This window comes from Hypanus sabinus, chromosome 7, assembly GCF_030144855.1.
Source record: "Hypanus sabinus isolate sHypSab1 chromosome 7, sHypSab1.hap1, whole genome shotgun sequence".
Taxonomy (NCBI): Eukaryota; Metazoa; Chordata; class Chondrichthyes; order Myliobatiformes; family Dasyatidae; genus Hypanus; species Hypanus sabinus.
The window spans coordinates 7,512,990-7,536,832 of record NC_082712.1 but is presented as its reverse complement, the minus strand read 5'-3'; the positions used below and the strand labels follow the sequence as shown (position 1 = coordinate 7,536,832).

The 23,843-nt window shown below is 43.2% G+C and overlaps 1 protein-coding gene across 2 annotated transcripts in view; it reads left to right on the top strand.

The window, feature by feature from the left end:
- The window catches only part of htt (huntingtin), a 264,099-nt gene that overhangs the window by 26,712 nt on the left and 213,544 nt on the right, over positions 1 to 23,843 (top strand). For both annotated transcript variants that reach the window (XM_059974136.1, XM_059974135.1), the window contains exons 6-7: positions 1,101 to 1,239; positions 21,072 to 21,213. In XM_059974136.1, coding sequence (XP_059830119.1) covers positions 1,101 to 1,239; positions 21,072 to 21,213 — 281 coding nt within the window. The remainder of the gene's footprint in view (positions 1 to 1,100; positions 1,240 to 21,071; positions 21,214 to 23,843) is intronic.

The window sequence follows — 23,843 nt, the reverse complement described above, 5'->3', positions numbered from 1 at the left end:
ATTTCAAACACAATGGCTTCTAAAACACAACTGAATTTGGGTGCAGGAAATTTTTATGTCATTCATTTACCTCAGGATTCAGGTTATTTTCTGTCATCCAGTTTCTTTTAAAATGTTTGCTAATAGTTAGCACTCGTGGTCCTCATCTCTGACCTGTCTTAAACAGTGTCCATGTAGGTTTGAATGAAGGGTCTTGGCCCAAAACATCAACTGTTTATGCATAGATGCTGCCTGATTGAGTTCCTCCAGTATTTTGTGTTTGCTGTGGTTTTCCAGCATCTATAGAATCTCCTGTGACCATGTAGGCTTTAGCCAGACTCACTCATTTCCCCCTCCCTCCCCAATTCTGGTCTGAAATAGCAAATTCTCTGCTTTTCACCCTGCCCCCTCCCCACAGGAGTGTTGCGGAAAGATCACTGACCTGAAATGCTAACTGCTTTCTTCTTGCACAGGTGCTGTCTGACTAGCTGGATTCTTCCAGTTTTTTCCTGTTATTTTGCCTGCTTATTTAGCCCCCTTATACAGCAGCGCTCATTGGCACCTCTGAGTAAAAGAAAATTAGTCAAGAAGTGATATAGCATTTTATCTTGTTAATCACTCAGGTTCATGTGAATATTCTGTGGCTGAGAAGAGTGAATGGAACAAGAAAATGTTTCAGCCAAGGCTTCTAATGTTGAACTTCTTTTTCATCATGCCCTTCTTTGTAAGCCTTCGCCCCTTCAGTGTTTAGTAAGGTGTTATAATTAAGCTGATAGAGTTGACTCACCTGTCTTCAATTTGGGTATTGTCAGTCTGAAGTAATCCAAATTGCCTGTTTCCTGCTGCCTTTATATACCAATTTAAGAAACCAAGTCAGGCAGCGTCAATTGAATCTGTCAATTCAAATTTGAAACTAATTGTTTTCTATTGGTCATCTGCAGAATAAGCTCTGTAAATACCTATTATTGAATGTTATAGAGTTTTATAAATTGAGTAACTGGTATATCTAAAATATCTTGCACTCAAGCCCAAGAGTTTGTATTTGGAATTACTGATTTTTTTTTTTGTCCTGGTTGAGTAAAATTGCTTTTATTTAATCCCCACACTTCCTCCTTTACTAGGCCCTATCTGGTGAATCTGCTTCCCTGCCTGGCTCGGATCAGCAAGCGATCAGAGGAATCTGTGCAGGAGACACTGGCTGGTGCCGTTCCAAAGATCATGGCAGCTTTGGGCAACTTTGCCAATGACGGTGAAATTAAGGTACTGCCACTTAAAAGACATTGCATTATTTTTAGTAATAACCTCCCTCCCTCAACAAAAAACATTTCCATGCGCAACTTCAGGCTGTGGTATTGATGTATAATTGATATATTTTTACTAAATTTCTTTTAAGTTGTATTTAAATATACTCCTGAAGTAAGCAGGGTACAACTCAATAAATAACAGACTAAAGAGATTGGCTTTATTTGTCAGATGTAAACAAAGTGAAATGTGTTGTTTTGCATCAATGACCACAGCTGAGGATATGCTTGGAGCAGCCCTCAAGTGTTGCCATGCTTTTGGTGAAAATCGAGTTTGTCCACACTTACTAACCCTAACCTGGGTATTTTGAACTTGGGAGCAAACCAGAGAATCCGGAGGAATCTCTCGTGATGGGGAGAACATATAAAATTCTTACAGACAGTGGCAAAAATTGAACCCTGATCGTTGGCACTGTAAAGCGTTATGGTAAACACTGTACTACTGTGCCACCCAACAACTGGAGTGATTTGATGTCAGTATCTTAGTGGAAGTTGAAACCATGATTTTTAGTTTAATTTGGAACTTGACCATGCTGGCAATTTAGGGAAAATTTTGATGCTTTGTAATATTAAGGCAAATTTTATTTCAGGATGTTGGCAATAATGTGAGCAGTTGTCCAGTTTGCTGTTTTAGTTAATGTAAAGGAAGACAAACATTTTTCTTTTGAACTTTCAATCTCCTATAAATTGCTTGCTCATTTCTAATGACCAAGTGCATTGTATAGTGCTCTGTGGTACAGGTCCATGAAATGGTCATTAACTTGTGCCAGGTTCCTTGAGCTTGACTTGTGAGAATGACTTTCTTTAGTGCTGGCCCTCTGGTGCTATACTTTAATCACTGTCCTCTCACCATTATCATCTTTAGTCCTCATTTCTTTCTTGATTATACTTAATAGTGCCTTCTCTAATTCTCATCTATCTTTTATGCTTTTGGGATGATCTGCAGAATTCAATTCAGAACTCCTAAAAGTGATGTTACCAATTTGAACAACCTCTGGGGTTGCTGCTATGTCTGTGTGACTGTATTTCCTCTTCACATGGCTTTGCTATTTTGTTTTAATGTTGAAAGCCATGACAGTTTCTGTTGTGAGTATCTGAAAAGGTGGACTTCAACATCCATTTGATTACTTTTATCATGTAATTCACTTGTGGAACAATATTTCTGTTGATAGTGGCCTGCTCTTGTGTATTCATTCTCTAAGATGGAGGCTCTATAGATATTTATTGTTAATCCCATGTGTCCTCACAGGCAACAGCTGCTTTTGTCTTAAATAGTGTTTATAAATACACAGGGTAGTTCAGAGTCAGTTGTTTTGACTTAAGACTTGGGTCACGTAGGCCATGCTATACGAAGTCAGTAAGTTTTGCTGATTAAGACCGTAGTTGTTACTTGAAAACAAATCAAAACTGCTCAGGGCTAAGCACAGGGGTAGATACTGTAAGATGCGCTCCAAAAATAATGAAGTTCTATGTTGAAGAAAGTAAATTTGATTGTTTATTAAGAAACCAGTTAAGACGAACAATCTTGTCATGATAGAAAAACTAATGAAACAATCTAGCGATATAACAAAATAAGCAGTTCAAACATTCTTAAATGTAATAGAGAAATTAATGTTCTTGGGCATTAACGTTAAGCAGTCAACAAAAAATATCACAATTCCCCCCCCCCCCCCCCCGCCTATCCCTTGCTCTTAACAGACGAAATCTAACTAAAGACAAAGTGTGAATGCGTAACTATACTCTTCACTTCTACCACGTCCTGACCCACGTGGCAAATTACCCAAAATAAACAATACAGATGGACAGAAAAAAGATACACGGTGCCTGCAAAGGCTTTAGTGAAATGGTTGGTTTTTCACCATAGTTCGCCAATGTCATGGTAACTTTAATTGATGCCAGTTCTCAGACATTTTTCACCTAGTTTCAGTTTCAGTTCCAAGCTATTAGGTTGAGGTTTAATCTCTTTCTTTCTGCACTCAATTGAAACTTCTGATTGTTACGATATACAAGTAAGATAACTACTGTACCCAATTTGTGCTTCAAAGTGTACATATATAATGTGGGCAACAACGCACGTAAAATGCTGGTGGAACTCAGCAGGCCAGGCAGCATCTATAGGGAGAAGCGCTGTTGGCGCTGCCTCTTGCACGCATGCTGAGCTCGTCGACTTCATTAATTTTGCCTCCAACTTTCACCCTGCCCTCAAATTTACCTGGTCCATTTCCGACACCTCCCTCCCCTTTCTTGATCTTTCTGTCTCCATCTCTGGAGACGTCCTATCTACTGATATCTACTATAAGCCTACAGACTCTCACAGCTACCTGGACTATTCCTCTTCCCACCCTGTCTCTTACAAAAAGGCTATCCCCTTCTCACAATTCCTCCGTCTCCGCCACATCTGCTCTCAGGATGAGGCTTTTCTTTCCAGGACGAAAGAGATGTCTTCCTTTTTTAAACAAAGGGGCTTTCCTTCGTCCACCATCAACTCTGCTCTGAAACGCATCTCTCCCATTTCCTGCCCTCACCCCATCCACCCGCCACCCCACTCGGGATAGGGATAGGGTTCCCCTTGTCCTTACCTACCATCCCACCAGCCTCCAGGTTCAACGTATAATTCTCCGTAACTTCTGCCACCTCCAACGGGATTCCACTACCAAACACGTTTTTCCCTCCCCCCCCCCCCCCCCTTCTGCTCTTCGCAGGGATTGCTCCCTACGCGACTCCCTTGTCCACTCGTCCCCCCCCATCCCTTCTCACTGATCTCCCTCCTGGCAGTTATCCTTGTAAACGGAACAAGTGCTACACCTGCCCTTATACTTCCTCCCTCACTACCATTCGGGACCCCAGACAGTCCCTCCAGGTGAGGAGACACTTCACCTGTGAGTCAGCTGGTGTGGTATACTGCATCCGGTGCTCCCGGTGTGGCCTTTTATATATCGGTGAGACCCGACGCAGACTGGGAGACCATTTCGCTGAACACCTATGCTTGGTCCGCCAGAAAAAGCAGGATCTCCCAGTGGCCACACATTTTAATTCCACGTCCCATTCCCATTCTGATATGTCTATCCATGGCCTCCTCTATTGTCAAAATGAATCCAAACTCAGCTTGGAGGAACGACACTTTATATACCGGCTGGGTAGCCTCCAACCTGATGGCATGAACATTGACTTCTCTGACTTCTATTAATGCCCCTCCTCCCCTTTTTACCCCATCCCTGACATAGTTGTTTGCCTGTTCTCCATCTCTCTCTGGTGCTTCCCCCCCCTTTCTTTCTCCTGAGGCCTCCTGTCCCATGATCCTTTCCCTTCTCCAGCTCTGTATCACTTTCGCCAATCACCTTTCCAGCTCTTAGCTTCATCCCACCCCCTCCGGTCTTCTATCATTTCGCATTTCTCCCTCCCCCTACTACTTTCAAATCTCTCACTATCATTCCTTTCAGTTAGTTCCGACGAAGGGTCTCGGCCCGAAACGTCGACAGTGCTTCTCCCTATAGATGCTGCCTGGCCTGCTGTGTTCCACCAGCATTTTGTGTGTGGTGTTGTTTGAATTTCCAGCATCTGCAGATTTCCTCGTGTTTGCTCTTGATATATAATGTGGGATTAGTTTTACTGAATGTTTATCAACAATTAATGAATCAGCATCAGTTTTATTATCACTGAAATATGTCATGAAATTTGTTTTGTGGCAGCAATATAGTGCAATGCATTATGAAAGTTACAATAAGACATACAAATAAAAGTGCAAAAAGAGCAAAATAATGAGGTTCATAGCATGTTAGTATATCCGATGGTGGAGGGAAAGAAGCTATTCCAACAAAGAGAACTGTGAGCCAGCCTTTCGGCTCCCGTACCACCTCCCGGATGGTAGTCATGAGAAGAGGACATGGCCTATGTGATGGAGGTAAACAGACATCCATCCTTTTATACCATATATGAAGTAAACATTAGACCAAGTGTAGGCTATTTAGCTCCTTGACTGAATTTGCTGTCACTGAGGTTACTGTTACTGGTCCATTATCAATCTTTGCCTGATTCATAGCCTCAGCATTAGACAATATTAAGTAGTTTATCTCGGATCTGGAATGAGCATTTCATCTGTGTGATTGTGAAAGAGCAATTGCAGATGTGTTCCACTGTTTTGCATGTGAAGGTTCCTGAAAACTCAGTCAACATTTTAGGAAGTTTCTTCCCCTCAGCCATCAGATTTCTGAATGGTCCATGAACGTGACTTCACTAATTTTCTCTCTTTTTGAACTGTTATGTTTGTAATTTATAGTATATTTTATGCATTGCTCTGTACTATTGTCGCAAAACAGCAAAGTTCACGACATGAACATGAGAAAGTCTGTAGATGCTGGAAATCCAAAGCAACACACACGCAATGCTGTAGGAATTCAGCAAGTCAGGCCGTTTAATAAGCAGTTGACGTTTCGGGCTGATACCCTTCTTCAGGACTGGAAAGGAAGGGGAAAGATGCCAGAATAAAAAGGTTGGGGGTTGAGGAAGGAGGATAGCTAGAATATCACTAGCTAGATGAAGTCACTGTGGCGTCACTGTGTCCAAGACCATCACTACACGCATTAACCAGAAACCATGGATGACCGCAGAGATGCGTGCGCCGCTGAGGAACTGTGACTCCGCCTTCTGAGCAGGCAACAAGACAGCTCTAACAACAGTGTGGTCCAAACTTTCCTGGGCCATCAGAGAGGCAAATTCTGCACACGCCCAGTGAATCCACAGCTACTTCTAGGACAGTGGTGACACGCGGCGCATGTGGAAGGGCATCCAGGACATCACCAACTACAGGACAACATCACCTGACTGTGTGTGTGATGCCTCACTCCCAGATGCGCCGAACAACTTCTACGCTCATTTTGAGATGGAAAATGACATGGCGGCAAGGAAGTCCACCCCTCCTCCAAATGACCAGGTGCTGTGCCTCACCGTGGCCGATGTGAGAAGAACTGTGCAGAGTCAACCCACAGAAGGCTGCTGGACCAGACAATATTCCTGGTAGAGTGCTTAGAGGATGTGCAGTCCAGCTAGCAGATGTTCTCACTGACATCTTCAACATCTCCCTGAGCAGCACCATCGTTCCAACGTGCTTCAAGGCCGCCACCGTTGTTCCTGTGCCGAAGAAGTCTTCAGTGTCCTGCCCCAATGACTACCGTCCAGTTGCACTCACATCCATCATCATGAAGTGTTTCGAGAGGCTTGTCATGAGGCACATCGAGACCCTGCTGCCCCCCAAACTGGACCCCCTGCAGTTTGCATACCGTCCCAACCGCTCAACAGATGACGCCATTGCCACCACCCTCCACCTGACTCTAACCCACCTGGACAAAAAAGACACATACGTTCGGATGCTGTTCACAGACTTCAGCTCAGCATTCAACACAATCATCCCTCAGAAACTGATCGGAAAATCTGAGCCTACTGGCCCTGAACACCTCCCTGTGCAACTGGATCCTAGACTTCCTGACTGGAAGACCTCGGGTCAGTCCGGATCGGGAGCAGCATCTCCAACACCATCACAATGAGCACAGGGGGTCCCCCCAGGGCTGCGTGCTCAGTCCACTGCTGTTCACTCTGCTGACCCACGACTGTGCTGCAACACACAGCTCGAACCATATCATCAAGTTCACCGATGACATGACTGTGATGGGTCTCATCAGCAAGAATGACGAGTCAGCTTACAGAGAGGAGGTGCAGCGGCTAACTGACTGGTGCAGAGCCAAAAACCTGTCTCTGAATGTGAACAAAAGAGATGGTTGTTGACTTCAGGAGCACATGGAGCGACCACTCCCCGCTGAACATCGACGGCTCCTCGGTAGAGATTGTAAAGAGCACCAAATTTCTTGGTGTTCACCTGACGGAGAATCTCACCTGGTCCCTCAACACCAGCTCCATAGCAAAGAAAGCCCAGCAGCATCTCTACTTTCTGCAAAGGCTGAGAAAAATCCATCTCCCACCCCCCATCCTCATCACATTCTACAGGGGCTGTATTGAGAGCATCCCGAGCAGCTGCATCACTGCCTGGTTGGGAAATTGCACCATCTCGGATCGCAAGACCCTGCAGCGGATAGTGAGGTCAGCTAAGAAGATCATCGGGGTCTCTCTTCCCACCATTACGGACATTTACACTACACGCTGCATCCGCAAAGCAAACAGCATTATGAAGGGCCCCATGCATCCCTCATACAAACACTTCTCCCTCCTGCCGTCTGGGAAAAGGCACCAAAGCATTAGGGCTCTCACGACCAGACTATCTAACAGTTTCTTCCCCTAAGCCATCAGACTCCTCAATACCCAGAGTCTGGACTGACACCAACTTACTGCCCTTTACTGTGCCTACTGTCTTGTTTATTATTTATTGTAATGCCTTCACTGTTTTGTGCACTTTATGCAGTCCTGGGCAGGTCTGTAGTCTAGTGTAGTTTTTTCTGTGTTGTTTTTTTTTTACATAGTTCAGTCTAGTTTTTGTACTGTTTCATGTGGCACCATGACCCTGAAAAACGTTGTCTTGTTTTTACTGTGTACTGTACCAGCAGTCATGTTCGAAATGACAATAAAAAGTGACTTGACTTTACTTGAAGTGAGGTTGGTAGAAAAGATAAAGGACTGGAGGGGAAACAATCTGATTAGAGAGGAGAGTGGACATAGGAAGAGGAGGGCACCCAGGGGTAGGTGATAGGCAGATGAGAAGTAGTAAGAGCCCGGAGTGTGGAATGGAAGAAGAGCGGGGGGGGGGGGGGGGGGGAATTTTTTTTACTGGAAGGAGAAATTGATGTTCACGATATATTTCATTGATAATAAATCTGATTCTAAAGGTGTTCACTAGCTTCCCTTTCAAAAACCTTGGCACTAATTTTTTAGCTTGTACTTCTAGTCCTAGATTTTCCCACCACTGTATTACTGCTAGTTTCTTTAAATATCTTGTAAATATTAATTGTATCTTCATTTTCTAAAATGTATGAAATGCAAGTAAAAATCAAATATTACTTACTGGAAATTAGTCTATTGGTAGACAGGAGAAAATCATTTCCTCTGGTGAAGGAAGCTGGAATAAAATGGGTACTGTATTCAAATTAGAGCTGGAAAATTTGGGATAAAATAATTAGAAAGCTCTTTTTGACTCAGTTTTATGGCTGCATTTTCACAGAATTGAAATAAAATTTCATGGCTTATAAATCTGTTAAGTAAACCCAAGTCAAAGTAGTTCCATGTGTGTATTTTCAGTGCAGCACATTGGGTCTTGGCAGATGATTGTCAGTCCAGGTGTTGGTAGGTGATCAATGATAAGCAATCTGCAAATTTAACTGTTTAAAGATATCTGAAAATGGGGAACATTGACAAGACTGGAATGGGACATGTACCTAATCAATGCCTAGGATGCTTTGAGAAAGGGTCAGACTTCCCCCCCACCACCCCATGCTCCTTTAACTTAAGGACTTTGAGAACTAGATGGTTTATTTTCTGAGCAAAAGTAGTTTAATATAGGGTCTTGGTGTCAGTGAAATGATTATTAACCAAAGGGCCCTTAAGGGGCTCTCAATATTGTCGTTAGCTTATTGAAAGTTAAGTTTAATAAGAAGTCTGTCAGCTCTTTTATTTAGATCTCTGTTCGAGTGGTGTGAAGTAGCTAGCTTTCTGACTGCTCTTGTTAAGTCTGAATTGTAAACATGCCAGAACACTCGTGTGTTGTCACTGATGTCTGGGGAATGCAGTGGTGCATCATGAGCTAAATGTGGTGACTGATGTCATGTATTTTTTTCTGATCTGGCCTCTTTCTTAAGATTAGCACAGCTTTCAGAATTGTCTTGAAAATACAATCATCAGGTCAGCAGGAACGCTCATGGTGAGCAGTGTTCCAGATTCGCTCCATAACCTTTACTTTTTTTAACCTATGATCACCCTTATTTAACTTATTTTTACCTGCACCAAAAGATTCTTGCTACTTTTTTTGGACTTATCTTTAAGAGTTTATTGTGAATTTTTGAAGAAATGGCTCTTAGATCTAAAGGGCGAGAACCTGGGAAGAATCCGAACGGGAACGGGAAGAAGCAGACTGATCCTAAGCGCACTGAATTGACTTATGAAATGTTATTGGAGGTTTTAAATGAAAAATCTGAAGAACAACGACAAATTTTTAAACAAGATATAAAGGCTTTTCAAGATTATATAGATAAGACGGATTCAGTAGTTAACCAGTAGCAAGTTCTAATCGCAACTATGCAAGAGGACACACGGAAGCAAGATTTGATAATTGAAAAATTGGAGCAGAACTTACTTTTGACGATTAAACAAGTGGAAACACTTAAAGCCAAGAGTGTAGACTTTGAGAATCGGTCCAGAAGACAGAACCTACGCATACTTGGTCTCCCAGAAGGTATTAAACAAGGGGACCCCTCGAAGTATTTTGCTCAACTTTTAAAGGATGCGTTCCCTTCTGTATTCCCAGACAGTCCTCCATTACTCAATCGCGCTCACAGAATTATGCGTCGATCACCAAGTGCTTCAGCTAAACCACCGGTTGTAATTGTCCGATTTCACTATGTGCATGTTAAAGAGCAACTTATTCATGTGGCTTGGTGTGTAGGGATGGTCAAATTTCAAGATCACAATTTTCGTTTAGTAGAAGATTTTAGTCCAGAAGTAATGAAGGCAAGGCTTCTTTTTAAACCTCTGATGTCTGAATGTTATGAGAAAAATCTAAAACCTGTGCTCTTATACCAGCGAAGCTCAGAATATCGCCTCCGAATGCACCACGGCGGGTTTTTTTTCCTACATCTGAAGCGAGAAGCTTTCTGAATGAGATCTTCCCTATTGCTACGGATGCTCATCCCTAATAAATGAGTGATTTTGATCGTACAAGATGGTTTTTATTTCCAAAACCAGATTTTGTTTCTGGCTATTGGTGTAAGTTTACTCTATATTTTATACTCTAGTTAAAGTTTTTTTTTGACATACTAATCTTGTTATTGTAGCGGTGTGCTACACGCAGCGCTAAAATTACGAAACGGAGTCGGTAACTGCAGTCGAAGGAAAAAAACTTTATTCGAAAACTTCAGCCTCACTTTTAAGCCTCTGTCAACCGGCCCCCCATGGCGCGGAGGCTCCAAAGCTCTGTGCTTGCAAACCCCCGTAGGCTATCTAATTGTGAGTTGGTTCGGATACGCTAGGAAATGGGTCGCCACATAACCCCCCCCCAGAACCGGCGATACACCCCCCAATGTCCACAGTCTGGGCCAGAACCTGCTTGGGAGGTCGGCCTCTGCGCCGAGGCGCCGGAAACTCGGCCGGTTGCGCCAGGTCCACATGGGCCGGCTTGAGGCGGTCCACCGTGAAAACCTCCTCCTTCCCCCCAACGTCCAGCACGAACGTGGACCCGTTGTTCCGGAGCACCATAAACGGCCCCTCGTATGGCCGCTGCAGCGGTGGCCGATGCCCGCCCCTTCGTACAAACACAAACTTACAGTTCTGTAGGTCTTTGGGTACGCAGGTCGGGTGCCGCCCATGCTGTGAAGTGGGTATGGGGGCCAGATTACCGAGCTTCTCGCGAAGTCTGCCCAGGACTGCTGCGGGTTCTTCCTCTTGCCCCCTTGGGGCTGGTAGGAACTCCCCGGGGACGACCAGGGGCGCGCCGTATACCAACTCGGCCGACGAGGCGTGCAGGTCGTCCTTGGGCGCTGTGCGGATGCCGAGTAGGACCCAGGGAAGCTCGTCCGCCCAGTTGGCTCCTCGCAGGCGGGCCATGAGGGCCGACTTCAGGTGACGGTGGAAACGCTCCACTAGCCCGTTCGACTGTGGGTGGTAGGCAGTTGTGTGGTGCAGCTGAGTCCCCAAAAGGCTGGCCACAGCTGACCACAGGCTGGAGGTGAACTGGGCGCCTCTGTCGGAGGTAATGTGGGCTGGTACACCAAAGCGAGATATCCAGGTGGCGATCAGGGCTCGGGCGCAAGATTTGGAGGTGGTGTTGGTGAGTGGGACCGCCTCTGGCCATCTTGTGAACCGGTCCACGATAGTCAGGAGGTAACGCGCTCCGTGCGACACTGGCAGGGGGCCCACGATATCCACATGAATGTGGTCGAAACGCCAGTGGGCGGGATGGAACCGCTGCGGTGGGGCTTTGGTGTGCCGCTGCACCTTGGCCGTCTGGCAGTGTATGCACGTTCTGGCCCATTCACTGACCTGTTTGTGGAATCCATGCCAAACGAACCTGCTGGAAACCATCCGGACAGTTGTCCGGATGGAGGGATGCGCCAAGTTATGAATGGAGTCGAAAACGCGGCGCCGCCATGCTGTCGGGACGACCGGACGGGGCTGGCCGGTGGCGACGTCACAGAGTAGGGTCCTCGCACCCGGGCCCACGGGGAGGTCCTGGAGCTGCAGACCGGAGACTGCGGTCCTGTAACTCGGAATCTCCTCACCCGCCTGCTGTGCCTCTGCCAGCGCCTCAAAGTCTACCCCTTGGGAAAGGGCATGAACGGTAGGGCGAGAGAGCGCATCCGCCACGACATTGTCCTTACCCGAGACGTGCCGGACATCCGTCGTGTATTCAGAGATGTAGGACAGGTGGCGTTGCTGGCGGGATGACCAGGGGTCGGATGCTTTCGTAAACGCAAAGGTAAGCGGTTTGTGGTCCGTGAACGCGGTGAAGGGCCGACCTTCTAGGAAGTACCTGAAATGCCGGATTGCCAGGTAGAGCGCCAACAGTTCCCGGTTGAAAGCACTGTACTTGAGCTCGGGTGGCCGCAGGTGTTTGCTGAAAAACGCCTGGGGTTGCCAACGACCTGCGATGAGTTGCTCCAGCACCCCACCGACTGCCGTGTTGGATGCGTCCACTGTGAGGGCGGTAGGGGTGTCCATTCTGGGATGTACTAGCATTGCGGCGTCCGCCAAAGCTTCCTTCGTTTGAACGAAAGCAGCGGCGGACTCCTCGTCCCAGGTAATGTCCTTGCTCGGACCCGACATCAGGGCGAACAGGGGGCGCATGATCCGGGCAGCTGAAGGGAGGAAGCGGCGGTAGAAATTGACCATACCTACGAATTCCTGAAGGCCTTTGATCGTGGTGGGTCGGGGGAAGTGGCGGACCGCATCTACCTTAGCGGGCAGAGGGGTTGCCCCGTCTTTAGTAATTCTGTGGCCCAGGAAGTCAATGGTATCGAGTCCGAACTGGCATTTGGCAGGGTTGATTGTAAGACCGTACTCACTCAGTCGGGCGCAGAGTTGACGGAGGTGGAACAGATGCTCCTGACGACTGCTGCTGGCTATGAGGATGTCATCCAAATAGATGAACGCGAAGTCCAGGTCCCGTCCCACCGCGTCCATTAACCGCTGGAACGTCTGTGCGGCATTCTTCAGGCCGAATGGCATGCGGAGGAACTCGAAAAGGCCGAATGGGGTGATGAGAGCCGTTTTGGGGACGTCGTCAGGATGCATCGGGATTTGATGGTATCCCCGGACGAGATCTACCTTGGAGAAGATCCGTGCGCCGTGCAGGTTTGCCGCAAAGTCCTGAATGTGCGGCACAGGGTAGCGGTCCGGTGTGGTAGCCTCGTTCAGCCTGCGGTAGTCGCCGCAGGGTCTCCAGCCCCCCATCGCTTTGGGCACCATGTGCAGGGGGGAAGCCCATGGGCTGTCGGACCGCCGGATGATCCCCAATTCCTCCATCCTCTGGAACTCCTCCTTCGCCAGTCGGAGCTTGTCCGGGGGAAGCCGCCGAGCACGGGCATGGAGGGGTGGTCCCTGGGTCGGGATGTGGTGCTGTACGCCGTGCCTGGGCATGGCTGCTGTGAACTGCGGTGCCAGAACTGATGGGAACTCCGCCAGGACCCTGGTGAAGTCGTTGTCGGACAGCGTGATGGAGCCGAGGTGAGGGGCCGGCAACTGGGCTGCACCCAGGGAGAACGTCTGAAAGGTCTCGGCGTGTACCAGTCTCTTCCTGGGCAGGTCGACCAGCAGGCTGTGAGCCCGCAAAAAATCCGCACCCAGAAGCGGTTGGGCTACGGCGGCCAGTGTGAAGTCCCACGTGAACTGGCTGGAGCCGAACAGTAGTTGCACCTGGCGGGTGCCATAGGTCCTTACGGTGCTGCCATTCACGGCCCTCAGGGGGGGACCCGGTGCCCTGCTGCGGGTGTCGTAACTCGTCGGAGGTAAAACGCTGATCTCAGCCCCAGTATCGACCAAAAACCGGCGTCCCGACCTTCTATCCCACACATACAGGAGGCTATCCCGATGGCCAGCCGCCGTAGCCATCAGCGGCGGCTGGCCCTGGCGTTTCCCGGGAACTCACAGGGCGGGCGACAACGGCGGGCTTCTGCACCCCACCGCTGGTGGTAGAAGCACCAGTGTTTATTGGGCCGGGGGTTGGCGGGCTCTGCGGCCGGACCTGGACTGTTTTGCTGCCGGGAGCGTGGCTGGGAGACCTGTGCGATGGACGCCCCGCTCACCTTTTTGGCGTTCCACAGCAAGTCCGCCCGGGCTGCCACCTTCCGGGGGTCACTGAAATCCGCGTCGGACAGCAGCAGGCGGATGTCCTCGGGCAGCTGCTCCAGGAATGCCTGCTCAAACATGAGGCAGGGTGTGTGTTCGTCGGCGAGAGACAACATCTCATTCATTAAAGCCGATGGAGGTCTGTCGCCCAAGCCATCCAGGTGCAGTAAACGGGCAGCCCGCTCGCGCCGTGAGAGTCCGAAAGTCCTGAGGAGCAGGGCTTTGAATTCCGTGTACTTGCCGTCTGCCGGGGGCGACTGTACGAACTCCGCGACCTGGGCCGCTGTGTCCTGGTCGAGGGAGCTCACCACGTAGTAGTAGCGAGTGTCTTCTGAGGTGATCTGGCGAACGTGGAATTGGGCTTCGGCTTGCTGGAACCATAGGTCCGGGCGCTGTGTCCAGAAACCTGGCAGTTTCAACGAAACCGCATGAACAGAGGCGGCGTCGGTCATTTCTGGTCCAAAAATCGTTTGGACCGTCAGGGTCACCAATTGTAGCCGTGTGCTACACGCAGCGCTAAAATTACGACACGGAGTCGGTAACTGCAGTCGAAGGAAAAAAACTTTATTCGAAAACTTCAGCCTCACTTTTAAGCCTCTGTCAACCAGCCCCCCATGGCGCGGAGGCTCCAAAGCTCTGTGCTCGCAAACCCCCGTAGGCTATCTAATTGTGAGTCGGTTCGGATACGCTAGGAAATGGGTCGCCACATTATTTTACTTACTTCAACCACTGTACTTTATCTTTGGTTATTATTATTAATCCTTTGAAAGTGAATTTTTTTTTACTAAGATGGCGGTTTCTTCTCTAAAATATTTTTGGTTTTTTTTGATTTCGCCATTGTTTTTCTTTCGTCTTCTTCCTATAATGCATCTCTTATCATAGTTTAATTTTTTTTTTGGTTTGTTTGCGTTTTTAACCCGATTTATAAGTTACTAGTGATTATATTTTTGTTTTTTTTGTGACTAATTATATTAAGAAGTTTGGTTTTAGTATAGTGATTATTATTTCTTTAGAGGTTGGGTGGATTTTTTTTTATCCTTTATATACGGAGTTGTCTTCTGCTGATATGGGGGTAGATTTAGTTTCATCTTTCCCTTTCCCAGCCTATCCCTGGCTGGGGTGGTCTTTTTTTTCTCCTCTTGGGTGGGGGGGGGGGTGGTGGGAGGTCTTTTTCTAAATCTTATGTTTCTTATTCCAGTTTTTTTTTAGTTTTTTCATTTGGGCTGATTTTAAACTACAAAATTGTCTGCTATGTTGTCACTTCCGGGTCCGACCCATATTTTTGTTCCTCTTCCGGGTGCATGAGTTCATAATTTGGTTAACCCTTTATATACCAAAGGGTTGATTTCAGAAATTTGGCTCAGACCATTAATTTTGTCTCTTGGAATACTAATGGCTTAAACCATCCGATTAAACGGAAAAAGATTTTCAAAGTATTCCAAAGACTTAATGCTCATATTATTTTTGTACAAGAAACTCATGTGAGGAAAGAGGACAATTATCGCTTTTTTAGGTTTTGGAGGGGTCAACAGTATCATTCGAACTCGAATGCCAAAGTAAAGGGAGTTTCAATTTTTATTGACTCCTCTATTGTATTTGTCCAACATGATATCTTTTCGGATCCGAATGGTAGCTTTTTGTTAATTACTGGCTTACTTTTTAACAAAAAGTTTGCAATGTTTAATGTTTATGCTCCAAATGTGGATTGTCCCAATTTTTTTAAGTCCTTATTTACTTCTCTACCTAATCTAAATGAATATAAGTTAATAATGGGTGGTGACTTTAATTGTTGTTTAAATCCTTTGATGGACAAATCTATATCTACTCAGACGTTACCTAATAAGTCGGCCGCTTGTATTAACTCTTTTTTGACTGATAATGGAATTTTTGATATTTGGAAATTTCGGCATTCTAAGGACAAAGAGTTTTCATTTTTCTCACATGTTTATCATTCCTACTCAAGAATTGATTATTTTTTATTGACTCTTGTTTTATTCCATCGGTAATTGGTTGTAATTATGATATTATAGCCATCTCTGACCATGCTCCATTAAAACTTTTAAATTTACAGATACAGCTTCTAGTGCTAGACAATGGCGATTTGATTCTACCTTACTGCAAGATCTGGATTTTATTAAATTTATGAAGGAACAGATCGATTTCTTCTTTTCAACTAATTCCATGGATGATATTTCTTGCAGAACACTTTGGGACACTTTTAAAGCATATATATGTGGACAGATTATCTCCTATTCTGTTGGTCTCAGAAAACGCATTAAGAAGGAAACTCTTTTATCGGTTGATAAAATTAAAGAGATTGACAAGAAATATTCAATTACTCCTAGCAAGGAGCTTTACAAACAAAGGGTTGAACTTCAAACAGAACATAGTTTATTACTTACATCACCGATTGAAAATCAATTAATGAAAACCAGATCTGATTTTTATATACATAGTGATAAATCGGGTAAACTGTTAGCTAGTCAATTGAAGAATGCTTTGGTTAAACGTCAAATTACTAAGATCCGTCAGCAGAATGGGGATCTGACTGTTAACCATGATGAGATAAATAAATCATTTCAAGATTTTTATACTTCCCTGTATCATTCCAAATTCCCTCATGATCGTAATACCATGTGTGATTTTCTTGGGAAATTGAATTTTCCAAAATTATCATCAGATGATCTTTCAATATTAGAAACTCCTATTATGGATGCAGAAATTAAAGGGGTTATTTCCTCTATGAATTCTGGGAAAGCACCAGGTCCAGATGGGTATACAGTAGAATTTTTTAAATGTTTTTCCGCTACTCTTTCTCCTTGGTTATGCAGGGTTTTTGAAGAAGCAATTAGATTGAGCAATCTGCCACAATCTTTTTATAGAGCTTCCATTTCTTTAATACTGAAGAAAGATAAAGACCCTACTGACTGCATCCTATAGACCAATATCTTTATTGAATGTAGATTCCAAATCTTTTCCAGGTTACTGGCATCGAGGCTGGAGAAGGTATTACCCCAAATTATTTCGGAAGATCAAACCTGTTTTATTAAAAATCGCTATTCTTTTTTCAATGTTAGGAGATTATTGAATATTGTTTATACTCCTTCACATAGCACCTCAGAATGTGTTATTTCATTAGATGCGGAGAAAGCACTTGATAGAGTTGAATGGCCATACTTATTTTATTTGCTTGAGAAGTTTAATTTTAGTCCGACATTCATTTCCTGGATTAAACTGATATATCATACTCCAGTAGCCTCGGTGCTTACTAACAATCTAAGATCTCCCTTTTTTTCGTTTATTTTGGGGTACTAGACAAGGCTGTCCTCTTAGTCCATTATTATTTGATATTGCTTTAGAACAATAAATAGCAATTGCTATCAGAGAATCACAGAACATTTTTGGCATTAATCGTGGGACAGATATGCATAAGTTATCAATATATGCAGATGATTTATTATTATTTATTTCTGATCCTGAGAAATCCATTCCTGCAGTTTTATCATTATTGGTTCAATTTAGTGATTTTTCCGGGTATAAATTAAATCTTAATAAGAGTGAATTGTTTCCTTTAAATAGACAGGTTCCAATTTATGGAAATTTACCTTTTAAATTAGTTAATGACTCTTTTATTTACTTAGGGATTAAAATCACAAAAAACTATAAAGACTTATTTAAGGTTAATTTTTTACCCTTAATTGATCAAATTAAATGTTTGTTTACTAAATGGTCACCACTATCTTTATCTCTGATAGGCTGGATTAATGCTATTAAGATGGTTATTTTACCCAAGTTTTTATATATATTTCAAGCGGTGCCAATTTTTATTCCGAAATCTTTTTTTGCTAATGTTGATTCAAAAATTTCTTCATATATATGGCAGAATAAAAATCCTAGGTTAGGTAAAATATATTTACAGAAGGCAAAGAAGGAAGGTGGATTGGCATTGCCTAATTTTAGATTTTATTATTGGGCAGTTAATATCTGATATTTGATTGGGATTAAAGGATTGGGATTGGGATATATCTTTTAGCCCTCATTGGGTGAACTTGGAAATTAAATCTGTACAAGGATTTGCATTGGGTTCTATTTTAGGGACCTCTCTTCCCTTTGCTCTTTCTAAATTGCCGAAACGAATTGACAACCCGATAGTTAAACATACTTTATGTATATGGTTTCAATTTCGGAAATTTTTTGGGTGGACTCAGTTTGTTTTAAATATTCCTATTGTATCCAATTGCTTTTTTTTATCCTTCTATTATAGACCAAGCTTATTCAGCTTGGAAGACTAAAGGATTATTACGGTTTTCCGTTTTATTTTTGGATAATTGTTTTATGTCTTTTGAGCAATTATCTAATAAATATAATTTGCCTAGATTTCATTTTTTTTAGCTATTTACAGATTAGGAATTTCTTAAATACTGTACTTCCTACTTTTCCAAATTTTGTGTCTTCAGGTATTTTGGAGAATTTGTTTGAACTAAATCCTTTTCAGAAAAGGCTAATATCAAAACTTTACAATATAATTATGAAGATACGTTAAGAGCACTTTTATAAGACTAAAAATGATTGGGAAAGAGAACTTAACCTTACTATCCCTATTGAGAATTGGGATAAAATTCTTCAATTAGTTAATACATCATCTAAATGCGCTAAACATTCATTAATACAGTTTAAAGTTGTGCACAGGGCTCATATGTCCAAGGATAAATTGGCTCGTTTTTATTCCTACATAAATCTTATTTGTGACAGATGTCATTCTGAGATAGTGTCTTTAACTCATATGTATTGGTCGTGTCCGCTTTTGAAAAAATATTGGAAAGATATCTTTGATATTATATCTGCGGTATTGAACATTGATTTACAACCTCATCCTATTACTGCAATTTTTGGTTTACCAATGATGGACTCACTCCATTTATCCTCTTCCGCTTGTCGAATGATTGCATTTCTTACATTAATGGCTAGAAGATCTATTTTGTTGAATTGGAAAGAAATTAATCCTCCTACCATATTTCATTGGTTTTCTCAAACTATGTTATGTTTAAATTTAGAAAAAATTAGAAGTGTTGTATTTGATATTTCTATTAAATTTGAAAAGATATGGAGACCATTTATTCAATATTTTCATATGATGTAATATGACCCTGTTCCAAGCCTATTTGTTTTTCTAGTTTCAATTTTATATATGTTGAGAGGATCGGAGTTGACGACACTGATGATTTTGTATTTTTGTGAGATATAATAAACAGCCCTTTTTTTCCCCATTTTTTCTTTTTCTCTTTTTTTTCTCTTTATTAGTTATTAGATTATTAGATTAGTTTGTTTTTGCATAATTTTTTCTTTTCTTTTTTTTAATATATTACATACCTAGGTTTGCCTTGTTTATTTGTATACTGTATTGTTCATGATTTGGGAATACTCATTTATACTGTAATCATTGCTTATGTATTCTTTCATGTTCAGTTGAAATGTGTATGTTTGTAATCCCATTATCTATGTATCAATTTTATTTTGTTATAAAAAAAAGAAAATACAATCATTTTTAGACCTTGTTCCAGATATTTTAGTAATTATACAGCTTTAAGTTTGCAGTTGAGAGGCACTGTTTATGAGATGACAGATAAATACGAGTGGCTTTTTGTATTTGAAACTATAAACATGCTTTATAATGCAAAAAAAACATTTTTTGTTTATACTTGAGTGACAGTGCCTTCAGTCTTGTAGATAATAAGGCATCCTCAGGTTCTGTAAAATGCACAAATAATTTCTTATTACAATTCCTGCCACAGCTTGTAAAGAGTTTATGCATTCTCTTCATGACCGCGTGGGTTTCCTCCGGGTGCTCCAGTTTCCTCCCGCCGTCCAAAGACGTACCAGTTGATTGGTTAATTGGTCATTGTAAATTGTCCTGTGATTAGGCTAGGGTCAAATTGGGGGATTGCTGGGTGGCACAGCTCAAAGGGCCTATTCCATGTTACATCTCAAGAAATAAATAAAGAATATTCTGTGAGATTAGGATGGATCTTGGTTAATTTCACCATGTGGAGTTCCTGAGGTTCCCTTGATTTGTTGCAACTCTAGCCAAAAACAGCTGCCTTCTGAAGTGGAAATGGCCTCCAATGATGACGAGACTTATTGCAAGGTCCTATCCCCAGGCCTTCCTGAAGCTTTTGAGCTATTTGAATTGATCTTAAATATAGTGACACAGAATTCGATCTTGCAGTGTAATGCTTTATTGCACCAGCCGTAAAATTAGAATTCAATTCCCACCACTGTCTGTAAGGAGTTTGCACATTTTCACTGTAACTGTATGGGTTTTCACTCACAGTCCAAAGATGTATACAATAAGGTTGGTAAGTTGTGGGCATACAATGTTGATGCCGGAAGTGTGTGACACTTGTGGGCTGCCCCCAGCACATCCCTGCTATTGATCATTGACACAAATAACTAATTTTACTGCAAGTTTCAATATACACGTGACAAATAAATTTGGCCTGCAATGAAAATTAACCTTATAGAATCACTGCCACAGATTTGTGATGTAGAATAAAATTTGCTCTCACAGAATTAATCTCAGGGCAAACAGCTTTTTTACAATCCATATTTCTTGACACGTGCAGATGTCATGGCCTTAAGTTATGGAAAATCATGATGTGAAACTTATTATGGCAAAACAATTCCACCTTCCCTCCCCGGACTGTATCTCTGGATATTTAAAGAACGGTCGAAAAACCAGATTTAAAAAGAAAATAAATAAATAATACCTTGATTAAAACCTTTTCAGTGCTAAAAATGAATTGAAATGTGAAGTAAAATAAAGAGGAAAAAATACCAACCTGCATTTCTTTTGTCAAGGTCAACAACCTTATCATCTGTTCATCAAAAGCTGAAGAGCAGAATGAAAGTTCTTGTCAACTGAGGACAATTTTGTCCTGAACAATGGCTTCTCTTCTACCTTTGTTGACAAAGCCCTTGATTGCATCTCATCCATTTCTCTCCCCTCGCCTCTCATCTTCTCTCCTCTGGGATAGAAGTGCTCCTCAGGGAGCCGTGGACTTTCACCCCAAGATCCCTCTGTACATCAGTAGTCCGAATGGTCTTTCTACTTACTGTATACATTGCTCTTACTGTTGGCTTCCCAGAGGCCAATACCTCACAGTAGTCCAGGTTAAACTACATCTTTATTTTTATTTATGTTTCATATAAAGCAGATCCGAATGCTATTTCTCCAAGGATTGTTGTTCAACTGGAATGTAGTTTTTAATCATCCTGTATGTATTTTGAAATTTGCAGATGCTTTTGAAGACCTTTATTGGGAACCTTAAATCAAGTTCTCCAACCATACGTAGAACCGCAGCCAGCTCTGCTGTTAGCATCTGTCAACATTCAAGAAAAACCCAATACTTCTACACCTGGCTATTGAATGTAATATTGGGTAAGGCTAGTATACTTCAGACATCATTATTAGAAGCAAAAAAAAATCTGTAGGAACATCTGTGGGAGGGAAAGGAATTGTTGACATTTTAGGTTGAAAGTCTGCATCAAGGTTTTGACCTGAAATGTTGACAGTTCCTTTCCCTCTCCTACAAGTGCTGCTCAGCCTGCTTGGTTTTTCTAGCAGATCACTTCTTACTCCAGATTCGGACATCTGCAGTCTCATCTCCATTGGTCTCAGAAGTTTGCCTATTAAATATTCTTGAGCTTCAATTGTTTCTTTCATTGGTGTGTGTTTTGCAGATAGGTCAGGGCATTTTTACTCAACCCTAGTTCCCCGTGAATGGGTGGTGGAGAGCTTGTTTTTCAAATTGGCAGTGATGATACAAGACCATTGAGGCTTTAGGTTTCAGTCAGATATAACAAAAACAAAGCTCTAGAACAAAGTTTTTTTTTCTTCCCTTCTTTATATCTGCTCAGCTAGGACAGTAGAGATGCCAGGCAGGACAGTTGAATTCTCCTTTTGTGGGATGTGGGAAGATCGGGAGATCTGCAGTGTCCCTGACAGCTACAACTGCCAGAAGTGCATCCAGTTTCAGTTTCTAACAATCCATATTAAGGATTTGGAGCCGGAACTGGATAAGCTCCAGATCATTTGGGAGGCTGAAGGGGTGATAGATAGGACATGTAGAGAGATAGTTACACCCAAGGTGCAGGACACAGGAAACTGGGTGACAGTCAGGAAGGGGAATGAGGTTAAGGAACCAGTGCAGAGTATTCCTGTGGTCATCTCTTTCAACACCAGGCATACCACTTTGGATACTGTTAAGGGGAGGATGACTTAACAGAGAAAAGGCATAGCATTTGGGTCCCTGACAGAAGGGAAGAGGTGGGAAGATGAGGCACGCTGTGGTGATGGGGGATTCGTTAGTTAGGGGAACGGACAGGTGGTTCTGTGGGCAAGAATGAGATTCCCGAATGGTATGTTGCTGCTCGGGAGTCAGGGTCTGGGATATCTCATATTGAGACCTCAGCATTTTCAAGTGGAACATCCAGAGGTCGTGGTCTATGTACTTACAAAAGACATGGATAGAATGTGTAATGAGATTCTGCATAGGGAGTTCTGGGAGTTGGGTGCTAAGTTAAAGGTCAGGACCTCCAGGTTGTGATCCCAGCATTGCTGCTCATGCCACATGCTAGTGGGGCCAGAACTAGGAAGGTTGTACTGTTTTAACATGTGGCTAAGAAGTTGGTGTAGGAAGGACGGTGTAAGATTTTGGATCATTGGGCTCTCTTCCAGGGAAGATAGGACCTGTACAAAAGGGACAGTTTGCACCTGAACTGGAAGGGTACCAGTATCCTAGCGGAAAGGTTTGTTAATACTGCATGGTGGGATTTAAACAAGAGTTGCATGTTGATGAGAACCAGAGTGCCAGAACAGTTAGTAGAGAGGGCTGGTAAAACCTCAGATGTTGGGAATTAAAAGGTTGTGCATGGTGTGACTAGTGTCCTGAGCTGCGTCAATTTCAATGCAAGAAGAATTGTAGAAAAGGTGGATGAGCTGAGTGCATGGATCAACATTTGGAATTATGATGTAGCCATTAGCGAAACTTGGTTTCAGGAGGGGCAGAACTGGCAGCTCGATGTTCCAGGTTTCCATTGTTTTAGAGCAGGAGGGATTAAAGGAGGAAGGATGGTGTTACTAGTCAGGAAAAATGTCATGGCAGTGTTCCCTCAGGACTGACTGGAGAACTGAACTAGTGAGGTGTATTGAGTGGAACTGAGAAATGAGAACAGTATGACCATGTTCATGGGGCTATGTTACCAACCACCCAACAGTCCTAGGGATTTGGAGGAACAAATTTCTAAAGAGATTGCAGACTGTCACAAGAGACATTAGGTTGTTATAGTAGATGGGATAGAGTTTGTCAAATGTGTTCAGAAAAGTTTCCTTCATCAGTATGTAGAAGTCCCAACGAGAAAGCGTCTGATGCTTTTAGTAAGTGAGACAGGGCAGGTGACAGAGATTTGTGTAGTGGAACACTTGGAAACTAGTGGCATTGTGGTCACTAAATGCAAAGTAAATATACAAAAAGATAGGTCTGGTCTGTGGATTGAGATTTTAAATTGGAGAAAGACCAGAAAGTACACTTTACAAAGATGTACTTGAAAAGTGGGAGGCCTTCAAAAGTGAAATTTTGAGAGTATAAAGCCTGTCAGAATAAAAGGTAAAGATAACAAGTGCGGGGAACCGTGGTTTTCAAGATATATTGAGGTCCTGGTTAAGAGAAAAACAGGATTTTCATAGCAGGTTTCGGCAAGCAGGAACAAATGAGGTGCATAAGAAATGCAGGAAGGAAAGAAAGAAATCAGAAAGGCTAAAAGAAGGCATGAAGTTGCTCTAGCAGACAGTGAAGGTGAAAACTAAGGGACTTTATAGATAACGTTAAGAGCAAAAGGATTGCAAAGGACAGAATTGGTCCCTTGGAATCCATGTGTGGAGTCAAAACAGATGGCGGAGATCTTAAATGAGTTCTTTGCATCTGTATTTATGCAGGAAATGGATATAAAGTGTTAAGAACTGAAGCAAAGTGGCATCAACTTCATGGACCCTGTACAGAGGTTTGCTAT